Here is a 25,195-nt window from a genome sequence, read left to right on the forward strand (position 1 = left end):
AGACTTCGTTTTAATGGGAGTGATTTGATAAGTTCTATCATAGCCAGGCCCTGGCTCTCATATCTTCTTTTTCATTTAGTCTCTGACTCACAGCTATAGGATAGGCCACAGATTTGTTCACTTTTCTACTCCTGTGTAACTTGAAATTGGCAAAATTCTGTTTCATGGTTATGCTTTGGAGGTATGTTGGGATTGTTTGATTTACTCTCCTTATTGATTTTCTTTTTGAAAACTGTGTGAAGACAGTCAAGTATTTGGATGGAAGCACCACTGACATATTTTTTACATTTATATAATACACATGCAGATATGGATACATGGACATTAACTGTTCAATTGAAATTTATACTAAAGGGGACCAAATATAGTTTTACATCCCTTGCAGTATTTATGTTCAATTTCATACAAACAGTTGACTATGGTTAGGGCCATCATTTGTAATTATGAATAGGACCAGATTTGCTTTTTGAATGACTGTCTTGAGCTTTTGGTTGTGTTTTCCTGCACCTTACATAATTTTGCTACCTATATTTCTAAGGACTGGAAAGTCCTTTCGGTTTTATCATTTCTTTGGCTTGAAGAAGTGATGGTAAAGATACATCAACTTATGGGTCAACTCAAATTGCAGAATCTAGACTCAACAGGAACTAATGCTGTTGCACTTGATTACTTGGGGTCTGGAAAAAAGGAGTGATGACATCGACATCAGGGATTTGCCATTACTGGTTTCAGAATTTACCCTCTGATAAAATAAAAGAAACCTAAGAGACATATAGCGCATTTAGATTTGCCACAGACACTTTCACTTCAGTGTGCATTCTTATTACATGTCTGCAAGACTATGTTGAAGAAAGGCAGGACATATAGAAGAAGACAGAAGATAGCACTCCTATATGGACAGAAAGAAAACTATTTGGATTGAAAACTACTAGCTCTATCTAATACCTATTGTACTACAGATCTGAGAATGATATTTCTTTGTTTTTTAAAGAAATGAGAAATTTTATGTAAATTACAGACTTTATATAAAATACCCAAAGTTTTAAAAAAAAATCTTTAATAATATTTAAGAAATTTTATATATGCTTTATAAAAGATGTCTGGCAAGTAGTGTTAGAGTCCGGGCCAAAGCCCCGGGACGTCAGGGTGTGAGCTAGTCAACCCCCAGAGAATGACAAAGAGTCTCTCTGGTAAAGCAAACAGCAGAGTTTATTGTGCCAGCATGCTGGGGTCAGACCGCACCTGGGGCATGCAGGCCAGCCAAGCCGGGCGGTCGGACCCTGAACGAGCCCAAGACAGAAGCTTATATAGGCCCTTTTGGGCTGGGAAATACATCAAAAGTAACAACCTTAGACATGTTAATTTTTTATGGCCTTCAGGCACAGGGAGCCTGTTCCGTTCCCATACCCACTATCTTTATGGCTCATCCCATTCTCACACCCTTATCTTCCTCCTGTTCCTGGGACCAGAGAAGAATTGCGCCCTTGCCTTCACAAAGTTACAAGGCAGCAAAGAACAGACTTATCACTAAAGTGGAATCCTCCCAAAGTCCAGGCGCCTCCTGCCCTAGCAAAGTAGCAGTTTTTCAGTAGAAAGGAATCTCACACTGCCCAACAATAACATTTTACCCACACTCTAACAGTAGAAGGCAGGATCATGGTGTTGATTTGGGAGCTGGCTTTGATAATGAAACAGAACAGAGCTATCAGGTTGAAATAGTAAGTAAGTCCATGACCCAGTAATGCTACTGAGATAGTGAAAAATCTAAATATTTTCATTTCTTTCCTATTTATTACAATAACAAAACAGCTGCATTATAACTGCCTATAAAATAGGACTATATTCTTCAGTTTGCTACACTAATAATGAATTCTGAATCTGTTAGACTAAAAGTATGCTGATCACCGGACTCCATACTCCTAATTTTATCACTTTCAAAGTGTATTGAACTGTCATTACCTCTGGAAAAATCTTATGTTAAAATATAGCTTTCACCTCTCTGTTAATGAGTTCTTCCTTTGTTATTTCACTGATTAAAAGAGAATATGGTTGTCCATCAGCAAGAAGGGATCTATGGTAACTAATCCAAGAGTATCAGCAAGAAGGAATCTATGCTAACTAATCAAAAAGTAGGGTCTGATAAGGGTAACCACGCTAAAAGCATGCAGCAGACAAAAAGAGAAACCAAAAGTCCTAATGGCTTGTTTGGTTTTTGTTCAGTGTTGGCAGAGACTGTGTTTTAGGCATGGTAAGAAAGAATCTATTTCTACCATCTGGATTTTAAAGACTCAGTCTTAACCAGTGGCGTCTCTAACATCTTACATGATAATATTTCAACATGTGCTATACAGCCTGGAATAGCATGTACAGTACTTTACCAATTTTTTTCCCCACTAAGAATTTTCACGTCCAAAAACCCAAATGAAGTAAAGCAAAACTAAATCAACTAGATTCAAAAGTAATTTGGCCTTTCAAGTACTTATGGTACACCATGATCATAGTCAGAAAAGAGGAAACCTTCTGGGTTCTTTGTTAGATGGTAGGGAATCCTGCCAAACTATTTGTTATCTTCAGAGGATGTGAGTTCATCAGGACTGTATGTCTAAAGAATAGTATAGAATGTTCAACAAAACCAATTCATTTCTCATTTTTCCACTTTTTTCTCATAATATGATACACACATACTTGTTGTCATTTTTTTGACATCTGGTTTGTCTTTCTCTATCCCTCCTTTCCCCTTGTTTTCATTGCACAAGTAGTATTAAATCAGCTGGTTGATATAAGTAAAATAATAAAACTTTTCTCTATTTTCTTAATTATTCTTATTTATGATTTATACAAAAGACAATTATTCTTAATGAAGGTTTAAGATCAAAGGGAAGAAGGTTTCTTCTGAAGTGTACAAACACCAAAGCTGAATTTAGAACCTGTCCACAACAAAAATGATGGGGCTAATTGATTTGACAAAATCTACAAATATAGAAGAGCAAAAGTTGCCTTATCTGGAACGGTAGCAGAACAGCACAAAATAGCTGTTGCCAGAATTACTTTTATACTCATGTCCAGAGCTATCAGGAGTTGGCGCAACCTCCTGTTTATTTTAGCTACATATGGAGGAGTTCAGAATCCAGATAAGGACACAGAGCACCTGTAATGCAAAAGAAATGAAATGGAATAAAGAATTCTTTAGATGCTATCACATTAGATGTTTTTCTTCCAATTAAAATTTTTCTTAAGTTTTTTCCTTATTGTTAAATGCAACCTGATGTCAAATATTCATGAGGCCCTTCCTTAGAAGCACTGGCAGTAGACAATGATTCTGAAAGTTAACAATATGCTACATTAAGATTTACATCATTATTGTCTCATAGAGACAAAAGACACCAGTGAATTCTTTGATTTGGAAGTCCAGGTGAGTATTGCCTGTAAGAAAGATCCAATATAATGCAATGCACTTACTGGAGAATCAAGATGGCGGAATAGGGTAAGGACATGTTTAAACGGACTGAGAAACATTTCATCAGGATGAAGCAGAGAGGACATATTCCAGGAAATAGAAAAGGACAGAACAACAGCAGAGGGGTACCTGGAGACTGACAGACACAGGAAACCAGCGGACTCAATGGTGTGGTGTTGCAGTGACTGATATTCCAGCGACATTCAGTGAACAGCGATCTGAACTCCATCAGCAGCCAGAACTCCACCAGCAACCAGGTTCCACCCAAGACAGGTCTGGGTAGCCTTAAGACCTGACGGCCAGCAGATCAAGACCTCTAGTAGTGGTATGTCAGGCGCCATTTTGTACACTGTGGCAATAGTTTTAAGACTGCAGGGGGCAACCATGAACTGCGCATGTGCTGAGCTCCCAAGAACTCACTGAGGTCCGTGGATTGCACTGGTCCTGCAGGAAAATAATACCAACTGTGGCATTGTATGGGTCAAAATAGGTCCGTGTGGAACCCAGACCTAATGTCCAACTGTTTCCGAAAAGATCCGAACCACCAACAACCTAATTAATATAGGACACCTGGTGTCTCTAATCCTGGGACCTGCTCCAACTGGAAGTGGGAGAAAGGTTGCAGACACAACGGTGCGGCCTCAGCACAGTACCACAGGAGGTGGAGAGTGGTGAGGCAGGAGCTAGAGCTGTGGAGACCATGGTGGAAATCTGACATAAGAACCCAGACCTGGAACTCGCTGGAGGTTGTGTCACAAGTGGCTGCAAGCAAAGAGTTGTGTACCAACTGCAATAAGTAAAATCGCAGAGTAGACCTGTGGGTGACAAAGCTTAGAAACCTGCCCCAAGGAGAAGACTCTGCTAACCAGAAGTGCAATGACCAAGAGCAAAAGAAGAGACAAAGGCACAATGAATATTACCAAACACTCCCTTGCAAAGGAGCAAAACCGTATGCCAACCTCAGAGTTAACTGAGGAAGACATCAAGAAAATGGGGCACACAGAATTCAGAAAACTCATTTTAAAGATTCTGATCAACAATGAGAAGCACATACAAGAGTTCAAAGAATTTAAGGAAGCAATAAAGCAAATCAAGGCTGATATATCAGAAATGAAGAACACAGTAGAGCAAATTAAAAGTACAATGGAGAGTCTCCAAACTAGAATGAAGCAAGCAGAAGAAAGAATCTCAGAATTGGAAGCTATTTCCTGTCATCAGGGGGAAGCAAACAAAAAACTGGAAGCAGAGCTGGATCAGGCCAAAAAAAGTATTCAAGAATTGAAAGATACTATTAAGAGACCAAATATAAGAGTTATTGGAGTCCCAGAAGGTGCAGAAAGAGAAGCTGAGTTTGCAAATATATTTAATGAAATAATAAAGGAAAATTTCCCTAATCTAGAGAAAGAATTGGGAAACAAGATCCAGGAGGGGCACAGAACTCCCAACAGGCTTGATCCAAAGCAATCTTCACCAAGACACATGATTATCAAGCTCTCTTCAATCAAACATAAGGAAAAGATCCTTAAATGTGCACATGAAAAAAATCAATTGACATATAAAGGGATGCCAATTAAACTCACAGGAGATCTCTCACAGGAAACTCTACAGGCAAGAAGAGAATGGAGTGAAATATTCCAGATTCTAAAAGAAAAAAATTGTCAGCCTAGGATAACATATCCAGCAAAGCTTTCTTTTGTCTTTGAAAATGAAATAAAATTCTCCCACAGTAAAGAAAAGCTAAAAGAATTTGCCTCTTCCAAACATGCCCTACAAATGATACTTCAAGATGTTCTCTTGACAGAGAAGAGGAATAGCACCTACCAAAACCAAAGGCAAATGTGAAGAACATCCCAGTAAAATGACAACAGAAGACTAAACCAATGAACAACCCATCCCTAAAATGACAGGACCAAAGTACCATCCATACACATTAAACTCTGAATGTAAATGGATTAAGCTCAATCAAACGTCATAGATTAGTAGACTGGATTGAAAAACAAAACCCATCTGTTTATTGTCTAAAAGAGACACACTTCACCAACAAAAATCAGCGGAAACTATATCACATGGGTTTTGTTGTTTTCTGTTAGTTTCATCTCTTCAAAACACTTTCTTCTGATTAAATCACTCAATGACTCAGATCATACAGTAGCATCATTTTCTGCAAGAAAGTTTTTGATTTTCATTTCTTCAGCTACACACTAGTCAGTTAGTAGCATGTTATTTAACTTCATAGTTTTGTTAATTTCTTTTTTCTCACTGATGTTGATTTTGTATTGTGGTTTTTCATTTAAGAGGATGTATAGTAGCTGTGTAATGGAGACTGTCATATCTAGTAACATGTCATTTAACTTCATGGCATTGTAAATTTCTATTTTTCTTTCTATTGTTGATTTGGTATTATGACTTTTCATTTGAGGGGATATACAGTAGCTGTGAAATAGAGACTAACATCCAGATGTGAGGACACAATGTAGTATGCATTTCTACTTCCAGACAAAGATGTACTAACAATGAAACTGTTCACTATATCCTGACAAAAGGATGCTCGACTCTCTGCCATTGTCCATGCCCGCAGTGATGGACATATGACTGTGTATGAAGAACTATATGTTAGTAATGATATAGAGGAACTAGGTGGGGGGGAGGGAATTGGGGAGGGGATAAGGGAAATGGCAGGAGCCTATGGAATTGTATCATAAAATGATAATAATAATAATAAAATGTAAAAAATGAAAAAAATAATGTAATGTTCTTACTTAAGTGATGACTATACTTTGGTGTAATTTGTTAATTGTCTTATTAAGTCTACCCAGGGGCCATTACCTTGAGAGATCATACCTGGCTAAGTATTTAGCCTTCTCTGACATATTATTCTATCGGGAAAGTGATGTTCATACTTGTTCCTAGACTGGGTCCAAAATAGAAGCATAGCTCAAAAAAGTTCATTGGAAATGGTACTACAAACTACCTTGGTACAAGATGTTTTAGTATATCGGCATATGAGTACCCTCAAAAAGTGAAAATCACAATTGTGTGCTTTGAGTCTGGAATTTAAAACTCTAATGCAGTCCCCATTTATCATATTCCTGAAGATCTTCAGTTTGCTCATAGCCATAACTGCTCTACAATATCAATACCTGGGTCCATTTCTTATTCTCATGCCATGTGATCCTTCTCCTTATTTTCCTTTTTCACTAAGTTTCATCGTTTGGCTGAGCACTTCAAAACTTTAACACTAGAAACTACTATTTCTTTCTCGCTGTTGTTTTCTTGCTGCACCTTCCTTGCGAGTTTGCATCTTCACGCAAATCACAAATATATTACCCTTATTTTACTGAGTAACTCTTGAAACAATGTATCTGGCTCCTCTATCTCAGCTTTTTGAAAATATTTCACTAAGGTTTAACTTATGTTCTGAAAAACTATTGAAGATGATGCCAAATAACTTTTTGTAATGTGATTTATATGTCCCAATATTTAATCATATTAGACTGGGTTGATAATCTTTATAAAATGCTATTTATAAATTTAATGGACTCTAAATTATATTTTAACATACATGAACTAATTATGATAATTATATTTTGTAAAAATATTAGTGAGAAGGGTGGCATTATTTTCCATTTTTGAAAAAATCTTTCATATGGCTTAGCAAGACAGGTGGGACCTCAACCCACTTTTGCGTGTAATATCTAATGTAATATGTCTGCTGGAAACCTATAGCATATAGTCCTTTCTCGGAAAACTGTAGTGAAAAGATAAATAGCACATTTGTGTTATTATGAAGAGTTTAGCTTTATGAAGAACCTGACAGGTATAGCAGTCCCTAGGGTACACATAGAGAGCCACTGCTCCACCTCTATCATTTCAGGATATTCTTCCAACCTTTCCAGCTGATCTTTCTTGGTTTGCATAAGGGGATATTTTCCCTCAGACTTTTTATCTGTCAGTATTCCTTACAGTTCTACTCATCATGCTCTTTTCTCTCATAGTATAAAGATTTTGGTGTCTTCAAAGTAGACACCTCCAAAACTTCATTACTAGAGTATGAAAATTTTACAAACCTGTATTTGCACCAATACTGAAATACAGACATATCTTTCTCCCTCTGCTTCTCCTTCCCTATTCTTCTTTATAAATTTTAGGCAACCACATGTAAAGGACACCATGTGGCATTTGTGTCCCTCTGTCACCTACATTCTCACTAAGCTAGGGTCTTTTAAATATTTGTTAAATGTCTTGCTTGATGAAATATTAAACATTTTACTGCAATGTAAATTTAAAATATGTTATCTAGAAAACTGAAAAATGAAACAATGGGAGAGAGAGAATGGGAAGAAAAGATGGGAAGGGAGGGAAGGCCAAAAGGATAATCATTATATTAGAATTACATGTATGAACTGAAATTTTGTATCTTTTAATCAGCATCATTACAAACCATGTTCCCCAGCAGACAAGTTTGGTAAGCACATTCTACTCTATTTCTAGGTGATCTGTTGTTTTTTTTTTTTTTCCAGCTTCCACCTATGAGTGAGACAGAACAGCATGATTTTCTAGGCCTAGCTTATTTTACTTAACATGATATTCTCCAGGATGATTCATATTATAAATGGCTGTGTTTCACTATTCCTTTTGGTTGATCAATATTCTATTGTATATATTTCCTTTATCCATCTCTTGATGAACACTTGGGTTGATTTCATATCTTGAGTGTTGTGTATGATGTTGCAATAAAATTAGGAATGCAGATATCTGATACAGTACTTTTATTTCCATTTGACATGGCCATTTAAAATTATTATTTTGGGTTTTCATACTATTTTCCACAACACTTTTAAAAATTTAGATTCTCACCAATAGCATATAAGGGTTCCTTTTTCTCTATATCCCTGCTGACTCTTTCAATCTTTTATTTGATAACACCATTCTAACAGGTGTGAAGTAATATCTCATTGTAGTTTTGACTTGCAGTTCCCTAATCATTAATAATGTTGCAGTTTTTTTCATATTCCTATTGACTATCTGTATGTCATGTGCATGACTGCTTGCCCGATTTTAAATCAGATTGTCAATCTATAGCATTGCTTTAGTTCCTTATATATCTTAGATATTTATTTCTTATCAGGTATATTTATTTAAAACAATTTGCTCCCATTCTTTAGGTTGTCTCTTCACTCTTCATTTTTCATTGTTTTGTTTGCTACTCAAAAGCATTTAAATTTGAAGAAGTCACATTTACCTTCTTTTATATTTGTTGCCTGTTCTACTGGGATCATTCAAATAATGATCACTAAGACCAGTGTCATGGAGCATTTACCATGTATTTCCCTCTTGTAGATTCATAGTTTTGGGTTGCACATTTAAGTCTTCAGCATCTTTTTAGTTGTTTTTGCATATGATGTGAGAAAAAGGACAGATTACATTCTTCTGCATGTGGATTTCTCGACAGAATTCATTTAAGAGACTGTTTTTACTTCATTTGTTGAGAATTGGTAAGCTAATAGTAAATTGAAACAGCATATGCTGGCATAAAAACTGATACATGGATAAACTGAAAAAAAATGGAGAATCCAGAAATTAACCCACATACATTCACCCAATTGATTTTTTCTTAATAAAATGCTCAAACCATATGGTGGAGAAAAGATTATATGATAATATCTTCAACAAGCAGTGCTGGTAAAACTGGAAGTATATATGTAGAAGAATGGATTTGCACCCATTCCTCTCATCACACTCAAAGAACAACAGCAAAGACCTAAATTAAAGGCCTGAGACTATAAAGTTTCTAGAAGAAAACTTTGGACATACACTCCAAAACACTGGTGAATGACTTCAAAGACAAGACTACTGAGCACAAGCAACAAAAGTAAAGCTATGCAGACGGGTTTATGTCAAACTCAGCCATTTCTGTGCAACAAAGGAAATGATCAATAGAGTGAAGAAACATCTACCAACATAATGGAGAAACATATCTGCAAACCAATCCTCCAAGAAAGGATTAATTATGTATCAGCAACATTTAAAAACCTCAACATAAATAAAAGAGAACCAATCAAGTTGGAAAATGGGCAAAACCTTCAATAGACAGTTCTCTAATGACAAAACACAAATGGCCAAAAACATAACAAAAATGCTTTACATGACTAAACCGTCAGGGAAATGCAAATCCAAACCACAGTGAGGTATCACCTCACATTTGTCAGAATGGTTAAATCCAAAACAGACAGTGACAAATGCTGGCAAGGATATGGACAAAGGGAAACACTTGCACATAGTTGCTGGGAATGTATATTATTTTAACCACTGTGGAAAACAATGTGGAGGTTTCTTAAAAAAAAAATAGAAGGACAAAAACTCAAAATAAACTTGCCATAGACAAGAATGACCAAAACTGTTTCCATTCAAGAAGACATGATTAGAGAAAACTCTTAAATACACAGATGGGGTCTGCCACTTGGGGTTTTTAGACTTCACAGTGGCCAGATGCCATAAGCATTCACTAGAAACCACACTTTGAATTGTGAAGTTATGTCTCCTTTCGTGTTAGGGACAGTGCAGTGCCATCTTGTCTTGAGATTTTCAGCCTATTTCTTTTTCTTGCCTAAGTGCTATTGCTAGGACTTCTAGTCCTATGTTGAATAGAATTCATGAGAGTGGATATCTTGTCTGGATCTCAGAGGAAAAGCCTTAATTATTCCCATGTTGAATGTGACATTAAGCTGTTGCTTTGTAATATGGTCTTCAATAGGTTGCTTATTTCTTATACAGTTGTTAAGAGTCTTTATTGTAAAATATTTGATTTTGTCAAGTGGTTTTACTTTGCCCATCAAAATGATCTTACGTCTTTTGCTCCCTCTTCTGTTAATGCCACATCAATTTTGCAGGTTAAATCATTCTTCTGTCCATGCAGAAACTCCACGTGATAAATAATTATATTTTTATGATGTTAAATCACTTTCTGGTACTTGGTTGAGGAAATATTTATCCATCTAATAAAATATTGGCATATAAGTTTTTTGTGGGGTTGTCTTTTAGCTTGACAGCAGGGTGATGCTGACCTTGTCAAATTACTTTGGAAGCTTTCCTGTCTCCTTATTGTATGGAAGCATTTAAATGTTTGATAGAACTCAGAAACACAAAGCCATCAGTCCTGGGATTCTCTTTGATGAGGCTTTTTAAAATTATTTATTCAATCCCCTTACTTGCCACTGGTCTTTTAAGGTTTTCTATTTATTCATAATCTAGTGTTAGCAGGTTACATCTAGAAATTCATCCATTTCCTTTACTTAATTTGTCAGTGTATAGTTCATAATATTTCCATGATCATTTGTACTTCTGTTGCATCTCTTCTTTCCATTTTCTATCTTGGTTAACACCACAGTCTCACCAGTCCCTAAGCCAGACAACAGCTTTTCCCTCTCCTGCCACACCTAATCTGTCATTAAGCTGTACACTTTATCTTCCAAATACGTCTCAATTTCATTTCCTACTTCTCTATCCCTAGAAGTTTATACTCTGTCACTCACAAATCTTCAGATATCTATTAAAACAATCAGAGCAAATTATTTTCTTATCATAATTAATAATGGTAATAACTTTTTTTGAAGTTCTGACACTGTATATTCAGTGATATACAGTCTAAATTCACATAACAGTATTAGAAATACTAAATTTCTATATTCCAATTCTATACATTCTTCCCTTGTGTATTCTCTACATCCCTTTTCTGAAACAGAAAATGTAACTGAAAAAGTCCCCATTTTTTTTTCTTGGAATACATTACAAGCACCTTATTTTGGCTTATGCGGTCCTTCATGATTAGCACCCACCATCTTCCTGTCTCCTCAATTTCTTACTTTCCTCAGTGATCCCAATATATTTGCATCTATCAAAACATATTCAGCTTTCTAACTTCTCTGTGAAGGAAATACTGAAATTCAAATGGGTAAATTCCCACTGTGTAAGATGCCATGATTTTGTGTTGATTGTGAAGAATCAGATATTCTGTTGGTGATACTGGCCCTCCCCATTCTGGCTGTTGGACATGGAAATTCAGTCACCTATTTTAAGTTTAAATGGGTTAATCTGCCTTCTGTTTAAAAGCCATTGCTCTAATTTAGTTTATTCACCTCAGAATAAGTATAGCTTAACGACTTGTGTAATGTGGGTCTAAAAATGCTAACATATCTATATATGTATTACATATATATTGAGTGGAGAAAAATTGTTAAATATGAGCAAAATTTCTTCATTACACATCAAAATTCAAATTATTTACTTTGAAGTCATAGATTTCTTGAGATTTTTCCCCTTGCATTACAAGAATGATTCTTGTTGTTCTAAAAATTTTTAAGCTCTCAACATTCCAAAAATTATTAACCTGCTGTGCAATCCCCTATTATTATGCCTTCCAGTAGATCTTAATCTGTTTCACACAGTCATATTTTAATTTACCTAAGTTAAGAAAGTGTTGTTTGAAGGGAGTTGCCAGATAGGACTTTCACATTCCACGTTATGCTCTATCACTCACAAATCTTCAGATTAGGGTGATTTCTAGCCTTCGTCCCAGACTCCAGCTTTCTGCCAATGCAAACCCTGGGAGGTAGTCATGCTGGCTCAAGTCACCAGATTCCTATCAACCAGGTGGCAAATATGGCTTGATTTCCCATCTCAAGGTTTGGCTTGGGCCAGCCTCACCTGTTGTGGGCATTTGGGTAATGAACTGGTAGATGATAGTTTCTCTCTCTCTTGCTCTCTCTCACCAGCCCCCCATTATTCACCCTTCCCTCTTTCCCTCCCTCCCTTCTTCCTTCTTGCTCTTCACCTCTCTCCATCCCTTTCAAATAAACAAATAAAAATTTAAAGCATGAAAATATTGTATAAGAAATACTTAACAGAGTGAGTACTTTTTGTTGAGACAGTTTCAAACTTTAGATGGTCTCAAAATCTCTTGATACAATACATGCATTTACTTTTCACTACTCATTCATCTGAAAGATTTTCTCTGTTTATCTTCAATTCAAAACATGATGGAGTTTCAAGGGAAAAAAGTATGGTATTTTTCTTCCATGACAGTGCTTTCATTCTGAGCTACATGAGCTAATTACAGTTCTGAAAACTAGCTATATGTGACATGGATTCATCCAATCATTTTTTTAAAACATCTCATTTTGTTTTATGGTTTAGTTCCATAGGCTCTGGGGTTGCCCGTGCCCTTCCCCAAGGTCCCTCCCATCCCCATTGATCTCAAGTTTTACAATGGATGTCCTTCATGAATAGCCACAGGTCCATCGTGTTGTTGCTGAAGTGTTTCCCAACAATGTGGGCATGGATATTGTCAGAGTCCATCATCTTACTGCTAGGATAGCTTCAATTCTTCCACTGTAAGTACATCTCTGGTCTGTATGCATAGAGACATTACTGCACATTGTCTCCATATCTGAACATATCAGTCTCTGCTACACTTCTGTTTATATATCTCCTAAATTATAGAACCAGCGAACACAGTTCACATCAGGGTGAAAATGGTAAGTTTTCATCAACGTGAAGTTAACAAACATACTACAAAATTAGAAATGCATCACAAGAGTGGTGAAAACAGGAATCAAATATGTATCTCTCCCAATAGGTCCTTGTGATTAATTGATAATCCATAAGAGATAGATTGCTTGTAAACATTTGAAATTGTAGATGTTCATTTCAACACTGTTTTGCTACATATCATGAAGTTCTAGTTATTCATTGTAATTCCTTCAGTGCCATAAGAATCACACATTGGCATCTATTCCTACAAGAAATGCTTGATTCCTGTTTTCATCCTGTCATTTTAATATGTTTCATTTGGATTGAATTTATCCTTTAATTTATGACAGGTAAAAGTGCCACATAACGTAGTGAGGACAAAACTTATGGAACCTATTACCTGAAAAGGTGATGCAGGATGAATGTATAAATCTTTTTAAAAGAAGGATTTTGATAAATGCCCTTGTGTCAGATTTATAATTAGAGTAAGGTTATACTACCATTTTCCAAACCCTTGCTATAGAGGGATTCTTCAAAAATTGGTAGATTCCTGAATAGTAAGCAAAGTCAAAGCTAACACAGAAACTGCCATTCCTATCATTATGAGGTCCACAAGAGTGAACTAGGAATGATTAATTATAAGCATGACACCAAGATGATTGATAGTTGTCTGTAGGACAATGTAAAATGCATTTTAGCATTTTATGCTGAGTCATTTCTTGAATGAGAGAGCTATAATGCATTTTAATGAAAATATGTGTCAACCTAGATGTGGTATTCATATAGAAATACAAAACTATTTGAAGGGTCAAGATACAAAAGAGGCAAATTAATAAAATAAAGGCACAGTGATGACAGATATTTTATATGAGGCAGAAAGAAAAAAAAATTCTCATATTTTTGTGAGACAGACCATTCATGCTCCGAAACATTGTTTTAGATGACTTTGAAAAGAAGGGAAACAGAAGTAGTGTACATATTAGGATAAATTATATGCTCATTATGCTTACCTCAGCTCAAATTAATAAGCTTCCTAATAATTCTGTTCCACTAATAATCTTCATTAATCTTTATTTAGATCTGCTAAGCAATATCCTAGGTGTTTTACATGCTTTAGCACATCTAATTATAAAGAAAACCTTTGAAGAAAATATTCACAACATTTCCATTTTATAGATATGCTAACCTAGGCACAGAAGCGTGGAGAAGTTGCCAGTAAGTTAAAGAGAGTTTTTTGTAAGCATATTTGCCTATCTTTAGCAAATAATTGTGTGTGAGGACATAGCATATTTATATTTAATGAAAAGCTCCATTAAAACAATCTAACTTCTTAAATTTTCCAAAATCATAACATGCCACATTGTGTATTATTTTCCCTTGTATAGTGAGGTATTTGCTGGTTCTTTCTGAAAAGACAGAAATGAACACATTCCACTGTTCTGTTTCTATCATTTTCAGCGCTTTCTTATTCCACCATAATAACAGCCCCAGAAAACAGGGCAATTTGTGCTAGTATAAAGGAGGCAGTAGAAAGCGCTAAAATCAATGTTATATCATTTTAGTTCAGAAAGCAACATGCAGTAGGCATTTTGTGTTCTTGAATAGTTATATCCCTAAACTTTGAATTAAAGAACTGGGCTCAATATTCTTTCTCTCTTTAAATTTTATATTGTTAATATCAATTATGATTAACTCTATATATGTGGCCACATAACATGCCATGGCAAAGATTTATGGACTTACATTCTTTTGCCAATAGAATTTGAACATATCTGACTGTGGTCAGAATTGCTACAAATTTCATGGCAAGGAAAAAGCATCAGCCATATCATTAACTGATACTGTACCTAAGGGCCAGAAGCCCCACTTCTCAGTTCATTTAAAGCATATTTGACCCCAGGTGCAATGTATTCCTGTGAGTTTCTAACTCCTGTGGGTTTCACCTTCCTCTTAAACTGCTGACTGTGGAAAAACTTGATCAAAACATCAAAGATTGCAACAGAGGCTGTGTTTGTGCCCTTCACAGCCATTGATGAAGTATCTTAACCTCGCCTTCTCTTATGCCTTGCATATGGTCATCTGTCTTCCTGACTACTACTTCATATGGCTTATTTGTAAATTCAAGCAAATGTGCTTCTGACTAGCACTGATAGATACATCACTGGTGCCAAAATACCAGCAAGGATGAAGCATAAGGACATATTTTTTGATTCAGATGGAAAATATCACAGATTTATGGGGAAGTGATGACAACAGCTATTCCATGATATCTTCATATAATCAGTATCTTCCCATGCCTCTCTTCACCAAATTTTAAGACCTAACAATTATTCAAAGGAATGATTCTCTTGCTGATGCAAAAGGCATAGTGGGTAGGTATGAAGATGGGGTCAGCGGGCTGAACACCTCAGCTCTGGTTGTTCTAGTACTTGTTGGTTTTCTAGTACTTTCAAGTGACCACTTACAGGGCTATAATGCATAGAGTACCTCCTGATGTCCCACTGATACTGACATGATTCCCCCCAGTGAACTGAAGGTAACACAGCAAACAGCCATTAGTATCTAAAGATTATATATAATGGATAATGAAGGAAAATGAAATAGCAGAAGGGAATTTGCACACGAAACAGAAGCAGTAAATAGTTTCAGTGATTTTACTTGGGTTATACAGTAACTGCAAAGGGGGATTGAAAAGACATGACTCAGTAAGCGTAGTCAGTAAAATTTTATGTTTTGAAATATAATATTTACTCCAACTGCAGTAAACCATTAAAAAACACACCTTGCATATTGTAGCTCTTATGTGGCATTTTTCATTGACTATTTATGGAATCCTACTCCAGTCTCTTGAAATACTAAGTAGTATGACACAAATGAATTAAACTGGGGAAGAGGTATTTAATGATTTGTTCAACATCACCTAATTGTTCAGTTCATTACAAATACCAAAATAGCAGCATTCGTCATAAACATCTTCTTTTGAACCCATTCAAATCCACCATAGCAACATTTAGCCAGCTGTTACTGCAGCCTAAAAACAATCTCATAATAAATGATACCAGGGGATCTCTCTCACCAGTCAAGCAATTGTAGTTGCCCTCACCATTCCGGTAGGTGACCTGCTGTAACTAAATTGGATTTGGAATTTAAAAAGAAAAAAAAAATGTCTGGTAGATTCGTTTAGTAGACAAGAAAGTAAACGAGCTGGAAAGTCTCCTGCTAAAAGAAGCAAGGAAAAGCACTCAGGCTGAGAATCTTCACCTCTTATTGATGCGATCTCTTATCATGAATACAGCCCCATGGTACTTTGTGACTTTGCATGCCTCAATTTCTTCATTTATAAAATATATATAGCAATGCTATTTTCCCCCCAAAGATTGTTGTGAGAATTAAATGAGCTAATACAAAACAAGTAAAGTACTTCACATAATGAATTTTTAAAAAACTTTTACGGATATGACTGTTATTTGTCACTGTTTTGGGGTGTTGTGATTCAGCCATCAACAAAATGGTTAGTTTTGACAACTAGTAAATTTTAGCAGTGAATAATAATGAAAAAACACAATACGTCTGGCCTCATACTATATGTTAGACATGAAGCCAAGTGCATTAGTTATATTAACTCATTTAATTTTCATAATACTATTTTACTAGCACATTTATGAGGAAATGGAACCCTGAAATGATTAAATAATTTGCTCAAGGTAATATGTCTAAACATGTCAGAAAGCTGAAAATCCTTGTGTATAACTATACAGTAAATTGGCTATCTGGATGCTAAATTGATATGTAACTGTTAACTCAATGAAAAGGCAGTCCTTGTAATAACTGAAATGTTGTATCTTCACTTGTGAAATTAATGAATATATAACTTAAATCTTAGGATGTATAACATTTTGATACAATATTTTCTGTCACAATATAGAAAAATAAACAGAATCATAGTTTTCAACACAATATTAACCTATTAATAAGGGGCTTTCTATGACTTTGGATTTTTATACAAGGGGTAATTTCTTTTATCTAAAATATTGTTCTATAGGATAACTCATAAGACAAGAATTTGTCTTACAGTTGAACAAGCATATGTCACAGGGTACCTAGTATATTTAAGTATTTTAAATCATTCCTTGTTTTGGGTACTTTCATATAAAAATCATGTTTGAATTACAGTACTCGCTTATTTCTACCTCCATTTTTTAGCAGTATTTCTCATTACAATATACTTGAAAACAAAGAAAAACACATGCTGATTTATTCTGAAATGTCTGAGATAAATAAAACATTTTTATATTGCAGGGCAATAATATCCATGTTTAATAGAAACATTGTCCAAAAATATAATTCAGATGTACAATGGAAACAGAAAAACAAAAGTGAACTTTAGAATAAGCTATGAGCCTGTGACACTGACATTGCCAGTGACTTCCCTATGAAATATATGTGGTGATGTATTGATCAGTCCCTGTTCTATGATTCCTATACAAACTGGTTATGTAAATTTTCTTATTGCTTACATTTTTTATAAGAATCAGCAAAACATACTTCATTATTTACAATTTTTAAAAAGACTAAAGACTAAATCTATTTCTATCCACCTCGCAGAATCTTCTTCACTGTATCTTGGCAGGTAATTCCCCCTAAAGTGTGAAACCAGGTTAAATCTGTAAAGAAATTTCTACTGACATATCTGGGTAGATTTTTTTCTACCTTCTACTCATTCTAGGAATAGTGCTGCCACAAAATACATGTTCCTTGAGTTAATTTACATTTTAGACTGCAGAGCCACTCAAGTGAGGAAATTAATATTCAGTCAAAAGAAAATGCCATCCAGAAAAATCAATACAATTTGCTATCAAGTGAGGGTGACTTTAATCAGGGTGACTGAAGAATAACATTGTTCTTAAAAGTGGAAAGGGTGCCTATGACTTGTTTTCTGTTTTGCATTCCAAAACAAGGCAACTGCACAATTTTGCATCAATCCAGCTAGTAAAAAATAAGAAAGCACTGTTTTTGGTCCCACTATAAAAACAAATCTAAATTCTGAAGAAGAAATTACACACTAGATTTTCTGATGGCTTCCTAGTAACTACTGCTTTAATGAAGTTTCTACCTGAAAACTCAATAGCAGCAGTATTGTTAAATATAATTTAGGAAGCTATTGTAGATTGGTACTTATGACTTCTAATGAGAAAACCATAACCACCTTTTAATTGAAGGGAAAATGGTTAGCTACAGTAATTGCAATCAATAAGACTGTGTTAGTAGTATAAATATTTCTTCTCAAAGAGCATTCCTTACTCTTAGCAGTATTTAAGATTAGGAAGTGAAAAAAACCCTAATTAGAAATCCAATTTTTATTTATAATACTAAGCCTTGGTCCAAATTTGTACATCCTAGACTCGAGAGAGAAACTTGCAACCCTCACGATCCGTAAAATAATAAGTAGAAAAGTGAGGCATGGAAAAAAAGGGCTTACCAATCACATAGGCTAGTAACAAGGCCAACGTCACCGTGATGGCAGTGGCGCTCAGGGCTGTGCACTTCCAGTTGCAGCACCTGTACGGTTTGTTAAATGTAAAGGCAGGTCGGGAAAATGTGCTTCGAGGAAGCGGCCTGGGAGGGGGCGAGTACACGGTGTTGGATGTCAGAGGGTAGTTCTGACTGGCTGCACTGAAGATGGCAGAAGAACCAGATCCGTGTTTGAACAGGAAATGCCTGCAAAAAGGAAAGAGAAGTCCGGGCTATAATAACCAAAGCTAGTTCCCACCAAATACACAAATTCCGCTAATTTCAAACAACCGTGATGTATTATCCCACTAAGTCCCCTTTTTACCTTTTCTAAGATCCCTGTTTCCATCATCAGAAACAACACTTTTCTACATTTTTTTTCTTGCTATGCACTCATTTTGTCTGTTGTAAAACTGGGTACCCTGCATTCATGCTTCTGGGATATTTCAGTTACTACAGGATGATTATCTACTGTTTATTGTAATATAGGCCTTTCATAAATAGCAGTTATGTATTCATATGATACAGTTGGAAAAAATAAGTGAAAGTATAATTTCTGTGCCTATACATGTATTGAGCATTAAACATCATGTGTTATGCTGAACACTATTTCATTTAGTCTTCACTTAAATATGTTGTTGTTGTTATTATTATTATTATTATCTCAAAGACATGGAGGCATAAAGAGGTTTAACACCTTACCTAACTTCACCTAGCAAGAGAATGAGTCACAAGCAGAACTCAGTTAATCCCAGCTCTGTGGTATTGAATATTAACCTATCCGATGTGCCACTAGGGCAGCAAAATGCACTGTTCAACAAAGCAAATTCTAATGCTATTTTAATAAATACCCCTCCACTAGGCAAGAAAATATCACTTTGTAAGTGTATAAGCACTAATAAGGCATTAAGTTTATTTTTAAAGATATTATGGTTATTTGCTTCAATGATAGAAAGAGAGAAGAAAGGACTATTTTATTGGCTCACACCCCAAATGGCTGCAACAGGCTGAAGCCAGGAGCCTGGAACTCCATTCAGGTTTCCCTAATGGACAGCAGGGCCTTAGTACTTGGACTTTCATTTGCTTTCGCAGACATGTTATCAGGGAGTTAGTTTGATAGTGGAGTACATAGATCTTGAACAAGTGCTCTAACACGGTATGCAAAAATTCCAAGGAGAGGCTTAACCCACTGCACCACAAAGCTTCCCTCATGAAGAACATTTTAAGACTGAGTACTAGCTTCATATTGAAACAATAAAAGAGCACTGATTTAAAGGAAAAACAAACTACAGACATCAGCTTATAAAGAGGTATATGTGGTGTATATGATAGATAATCTTGCTTTCCTTATCAGGAGGGAAAATATCTTTGTAAAACGGCTGGCTGCTGAGGAGACTGCAGATTCACAAGGCTTTTTTAATATAATAATGATGTTTATAGAAATTTATTTTCAGGAAATTATATATGTGACAGAATATAAGGAATATTTATAATAGTTTCATTATAATTGACAGTAAAAATATTCAAAGGCCCAACTATTGCTATTTTGATAGGCAAATTGTCTTTGAAACAAATAACAGAATATTACACAGTCATTATAAATGGTGTTGTGAATGCATACATATGCACTAGGAAAAATAATTGCAGATGTTTCAAAGTTTAAACAGACAGGCTTCCAGAGTTTGCGCACAATAGAATTTTTAAAGAAAAAACACGTTTATATAAAAATAAGAATTTGTGTTACCTCTGGAGAGTAGATGCACTCTCTGAACTTTTCCGCATCTAGTCTCCATCAGCCCTGAGTCTCGATCAATTTCATTACTAAAATGAAAGATTGATGGGTGGTGGGACTGGAAAAACTTCACTGAAGACCACCACTCACAGGAAGAGTTGGCTGTTTTGTGGTTCACATGACTTATTAATTACATGTGAGGGTCAGGTACCAAAACACTGACCTACATTAGTTTAATTTTCAGGTGTCTGTGAGGTTGACAGTATTGTCCTAATCTCAAAGATGACTAAAGTGAGACCTAAAGAGGTCTAGTAGGAATAAAGTGGTAATAACAGTAAATATAATACTGACAAGAAATAATATTTTAATACTTCCTTGTGCAGGCATTCTTCCAAATACTTCACAAAGCATTATATTGATGTTCAAAATGGCTTTACTGCAGTATCTTCATTTCAGAGAGAAGAAATTCAAAGCACAAGAAGGCTAGGTAACATTTACATGGCCCCACAGCTGCTAATCAGTGAAGCTGAATTTCCAACTTAGGAAGTCCAGCAAGAGAGGCCTTTCACTTAACCATTGCACTACAGTACACTCTATACTAGGGTTATGCAGGTAGTTGACACATTAAGATTTGAATACTTGTCCGTCATCCATAGAAACAGCACGCCTTATGTTGAATTTTCTATGTGAGGTTTGGGGGATGATGCTTAACTGAGCTGCACTGTCACCGTGTTCACTTTAGGACTGACAGGAACATGGAAATGAATATTGTACAGACTGCGAAGGGTCCTTCAGGAAATGACTACATCAACTCCCTGATTCCGCAGTTAGCACGACTGAATTCCAGGGAATTAAAGGGACTTACACTATCACAAGTTAATGGCATGTATAAAACTGGTACAACAAGGAACTTGCCAAAGCATATAATTCCCCTGTGTCATGCTACCTGCCAACTGCACTTTTCACTGGGTTAAAAAAAACCTCAGGAGCGACAAGCACTATCTGTTAGAACAACACTGCAGTATAATCTGGGTTGGCTAGGTTGGCTATGTTCTTACTTTACCACTTAAAGGACGTCTGAACTATTTTGGATAAATGGGTGAGTGTTCTACAGAAAATACCCTTTAGTCTGTGAGAACCTGGAAGAGTCATTGTTGCCTATGAAGACACCCCATTTATCGCCAGAATGAAAGGAGAGTATATAAATAGGAACAGGAATAAACATATTTTATTGAGCATGTGACTGATAACATTGTGTGGGCTCTTATTTTTTGAATATGGTTTTTCTTATAGGTTTTGAAATAATCTCCTTTATATCATAATGGGGTAGATTTGTTCTTTACTCTCAGCTTAGCTCTCCAAGACTGTGCTTCCCTGCCTTGGCCATGTAATTTACTAGTGAGCAAAAATGATGGTACTTTAAAGGCTGCATGGTGGGGTAGCCCCCATACATCCTCACCCTTGCCCTGGGGTTATTTTGGAGGTACCACTATGTCACTTCTGTATAACTGATGCTATACAATGACAGAAGTGACATACACCTATAGGATAAGGGAGACACCCAACAGTATGGAGTTTTTACTCAATATGTGGGGATAAAATCTTTAATACTTTGCATAATTATGAAGAAGAACAATTGGATTTTTGAGACAATGAGTGGCCCAATATGTTGGATATTGATTTGCTAGGTGTATCATTAAGAGGTAAAAGGAAGACAAGGAAAGACAGAGAATTGTTGGCTCTAATGATGGCAATTACAAGCAATAATCAATAACCCCGAGCACCATAATTTCATCCTGATGTACACCAAATGCAGTTTCATAAGTGAAATATTATAGCATAATGAATGAATTCAACAGTCACAGCAGAGAAACATTTAAGCTAATTCGTATTTGAGGAGAATCAAAATCACAGCCCTCAGAGCTGGTAGATAATAAAATGACTTCACATACTAAGGTTCTTGTTCTCTTATTAACAAGCTCAGATTAAGACTCTACACAGAAAGTGATCTACACTTTGATATGCATCATGCCAAACAGCAATGCAAATGCTGAGTATTGTCCCAGGCTTTGCAGTCCAACACTGGAAAGTGAAACTAGTGGCTCAATGTGTTTTCATAATCCCTGAAAAAAAGTATGAGCATGAAGACAAATGCACTGTGCTAGACTCCAGCTATGTACTCATAAAATCAGATCAGCTGGCTAAGCACATTGCTTTTCCCTGGGGACGTGAGAATGTACTAAAATGTTGCAATCAATTTTGTACAATTGGTTTTTTTTTCTCCACAGAGCAAATGATAAAAATGCAGTTCAAGAGTTTATGTGTAAGTAGTATTCTTCTTTGCATCTGTTTTAATATTCAAGCTGAAATTTAAAAAGGAAAAACAAGATATTGCCAAAAGGAAATGGGGATATAGGAAATAAAAAGAAAAAAATCTTTAAGACTAATGAGCCCCTGGGGCTGGTAAATGGCAATATACTAAATATTCCTGTAAGGACTTCACAATCATCTTTAAAAAGTGCAGAAAAGCACTCTATCTTTTAAAATCTTTCATACAACACAATTCTCGGAATATCTGTAAGAATTAGATAATGTGATTTAATATGGTACTTAAATTCTACATAAAATCAACAGAATCTAAAGCTTCTTAGTAACAGATACGTAACTAACCAATCCTTTTCCCTTTATATATTATAAACATTCTTTATGAGTTATCTAGACCCGTATTCCTTTAGTTACAAACATCTTCTCATTTTTATACGCATAGGACATAATTCATCTTGATTCCAGTCAGAGCTGAGGTTCATGGAAAGAAAAAGACAGTGCATACGAGCTCATAATGCCAGTTTATCTGACACAGCTTCTCCTTTCTCCTTCTCCAGCACCGGCTGTTCTACTGTTTTTGCCTAATTCACATACATAGAAAGACACAGTACCTGCCTTTCTAAAACTGACTTACCTTAATGTCCTCAAGTTTCACCCACACTATAGCTTGTGACAGTATTTCTTTTCTTTTTAAAGCTGAATAGCATTCCAGTATACGTGTGTCTATTCACCCACTGATGGATACCAGGACTGCTTCCACTTATTGACTATCGTGGATAGTATTTCCATGAACATGAGTGTGCAAAAATCTCTTTCATATATGCTCTCAATTATCTATGAGAACTATACAGAAGCAGGATTTAAGATTACTGGGTAATTACATGGTATTTCTACTTTCAATTTTCTGAGTAACTTCCATATTAGTTTTTGTTTTTTCTTTCTTTTAAGATTTATTTTATTTTCATTACAAAGTCAGATATACAGAGAGGAGGAGAGACAGAGAGGAAGATCTTCCGTCTGATGATTCACTTCCCAAGTGAATGCAACGGCCAATGCTGCGCCGATCCAAAACCAGCAGCCAGGAACTTCTTCTAGGTCTCCCACATAGGTGCAGGGTCCCAAGGTTTTGGGCCGTCCTCGACTGCTTTCCCAGGCCACAAGCAGGGAGCTGGATGGGAAGTGGAGCTGCTGGGATTAGAACTGACACCCATATGGGATCCCAGCGCATTCAAGGCGAGGACTTTAGCTGCTAGGCCATGCTGCCGGGCCCTTATATTATTTTTTATGATAGCTTTATTAATTTATATCTACAACAACAATGACCAAGAGTTTCAATTTTCCCACATCCATGGCAACACATGTTATTTTCTGGTTTCTTCACAGAAGCTGTTATAATTGCTCTGAGGTGCTATCTTACTGAGGCCTTAATTTGCTTTTATAATGTTAATACTGAACATCTTTTCAAGTGATTGTTACTCATTTGTATATCACCTTCAAAACAATGACTATTCATAGATATTTATTCCCATATCGTCAAAAGCTACAAGAAAATGGGGAAAAAAATCCCTTGGGGCTGGTACAGTGGTGTAGCTTGTAAAGCAGTGCCAGCATTCCACATGGACAGAAGTTCAAGTCCTGGCTACTCCATTTCTGATTCAGCTCCCTGTGTACAGCCTGGAAAAGCATGTAGGGATGGCCCAAAACCTTGGTCCCCTGCACCAACATGAGAGACTCAGAAGCAGCTCTGTGCTTCTGGTTTCAGACCAAAGTGAGAGCGCTTTAGCCATTACAGGTATTCGGAAAGTGAATGAGGAAATGTAAGATGTTTCAGTCTCTTTATCTCTCCTCCTGTAACCCTTCCTTTCAACTAACTCCACCTTTAAAGAGAGATAACACTTTGCTGAGTCAGCCCCATTTTTTTCCCTGACAAGAATAGCTAATGTTTACAATTTTTGAAAATGTGTTTATTGCTTAAAATATTAACCTCCATATATCTAGTTTTCCTTTAACAACCTCTTTCCTGGGAGTACTTACACCACAAACGTTCTTAGAGTATTGAAATTATTCTTGAGCCTAACGGCATTAGTAGCTTGGACAATTTCCTGGTGTAACAAAATGTGTGGCTTTACTAAAAGCTACACAGAAGGTGTGACTCTCATTGTTTTTGCACCTCTCAGAGCTGCCAGTATGTCTTTCTCGCTCTGCACCATGCTTTTCACTTCTTTAAAGAGCTGTGGTTGTTTATTTTGTTGTTGCTGTTTTAGTTCTAGTATACGTAAGCAAGCCTTAAGCCTTAATTTTCCTATTTCCTGGGTTTTAATCTATCCTTGACTGGAAATATTCTGTGGATCATATTTTCAATTCTATTTTTTAAAGTAGTACACAGCTATTAGGGATACCGCCTTAATAAAACAATTCTATGAATATCCTTCTGATCTGCCTTGTCACTGACATTGCATATGCCTAAAGGCAAAGAAAGAAGTCAATTTCTACATACTGTCTCTTGTTCCATAGGCACTCAGTGAAATACTGGTGTGGATGATGCCCTTCTTTCTTCTACATGCCCTGTGACTTACTCTGAAGAATGAATGAAATTTGAGGACCTTAAGGTGTTTAACCAGTAAACAAATACTTCTTGATTT

The 25,195-nt window shown here is 36.0% G+C and overlaps 1 protein-coding gene across 1 annotated transcript in view; it reads right to left on the minus strand.

The window, feature by feature from the left end:
* The window catches only part of TENM1 (teneurin transmembrane protein 1), a 570,964-nt gene that overhangs the window by 302,218 nt on the left and 243,551 nt on the right, over positions 1-25,195 (minus strand). The window contains exon 5 of the mRNA XM_004587672.2: positions 18,465-18,703. Coding sequence (XP_004587729.2) covers positions 18,465-18,703 — 239 coding nt within the window. The remainder of the gene's footprint in view (positions 1-18,464; positions 18,704-25,195) is intronic.

Source organism: Ochotona princeps, chromosome X (genome assembly GCF_030435755.1).
Source record: "Ochotona princeps isolate mOchPri1 chromosome X, mOchPri1.hap1, whole genome shotgun sequence".
Lineage (NCBI taxonomy): Eukaryota > Metazoa > Chordata > Mammalia > Lagomorpha > Ochotonidae > Ochotona > Ochotona princeps.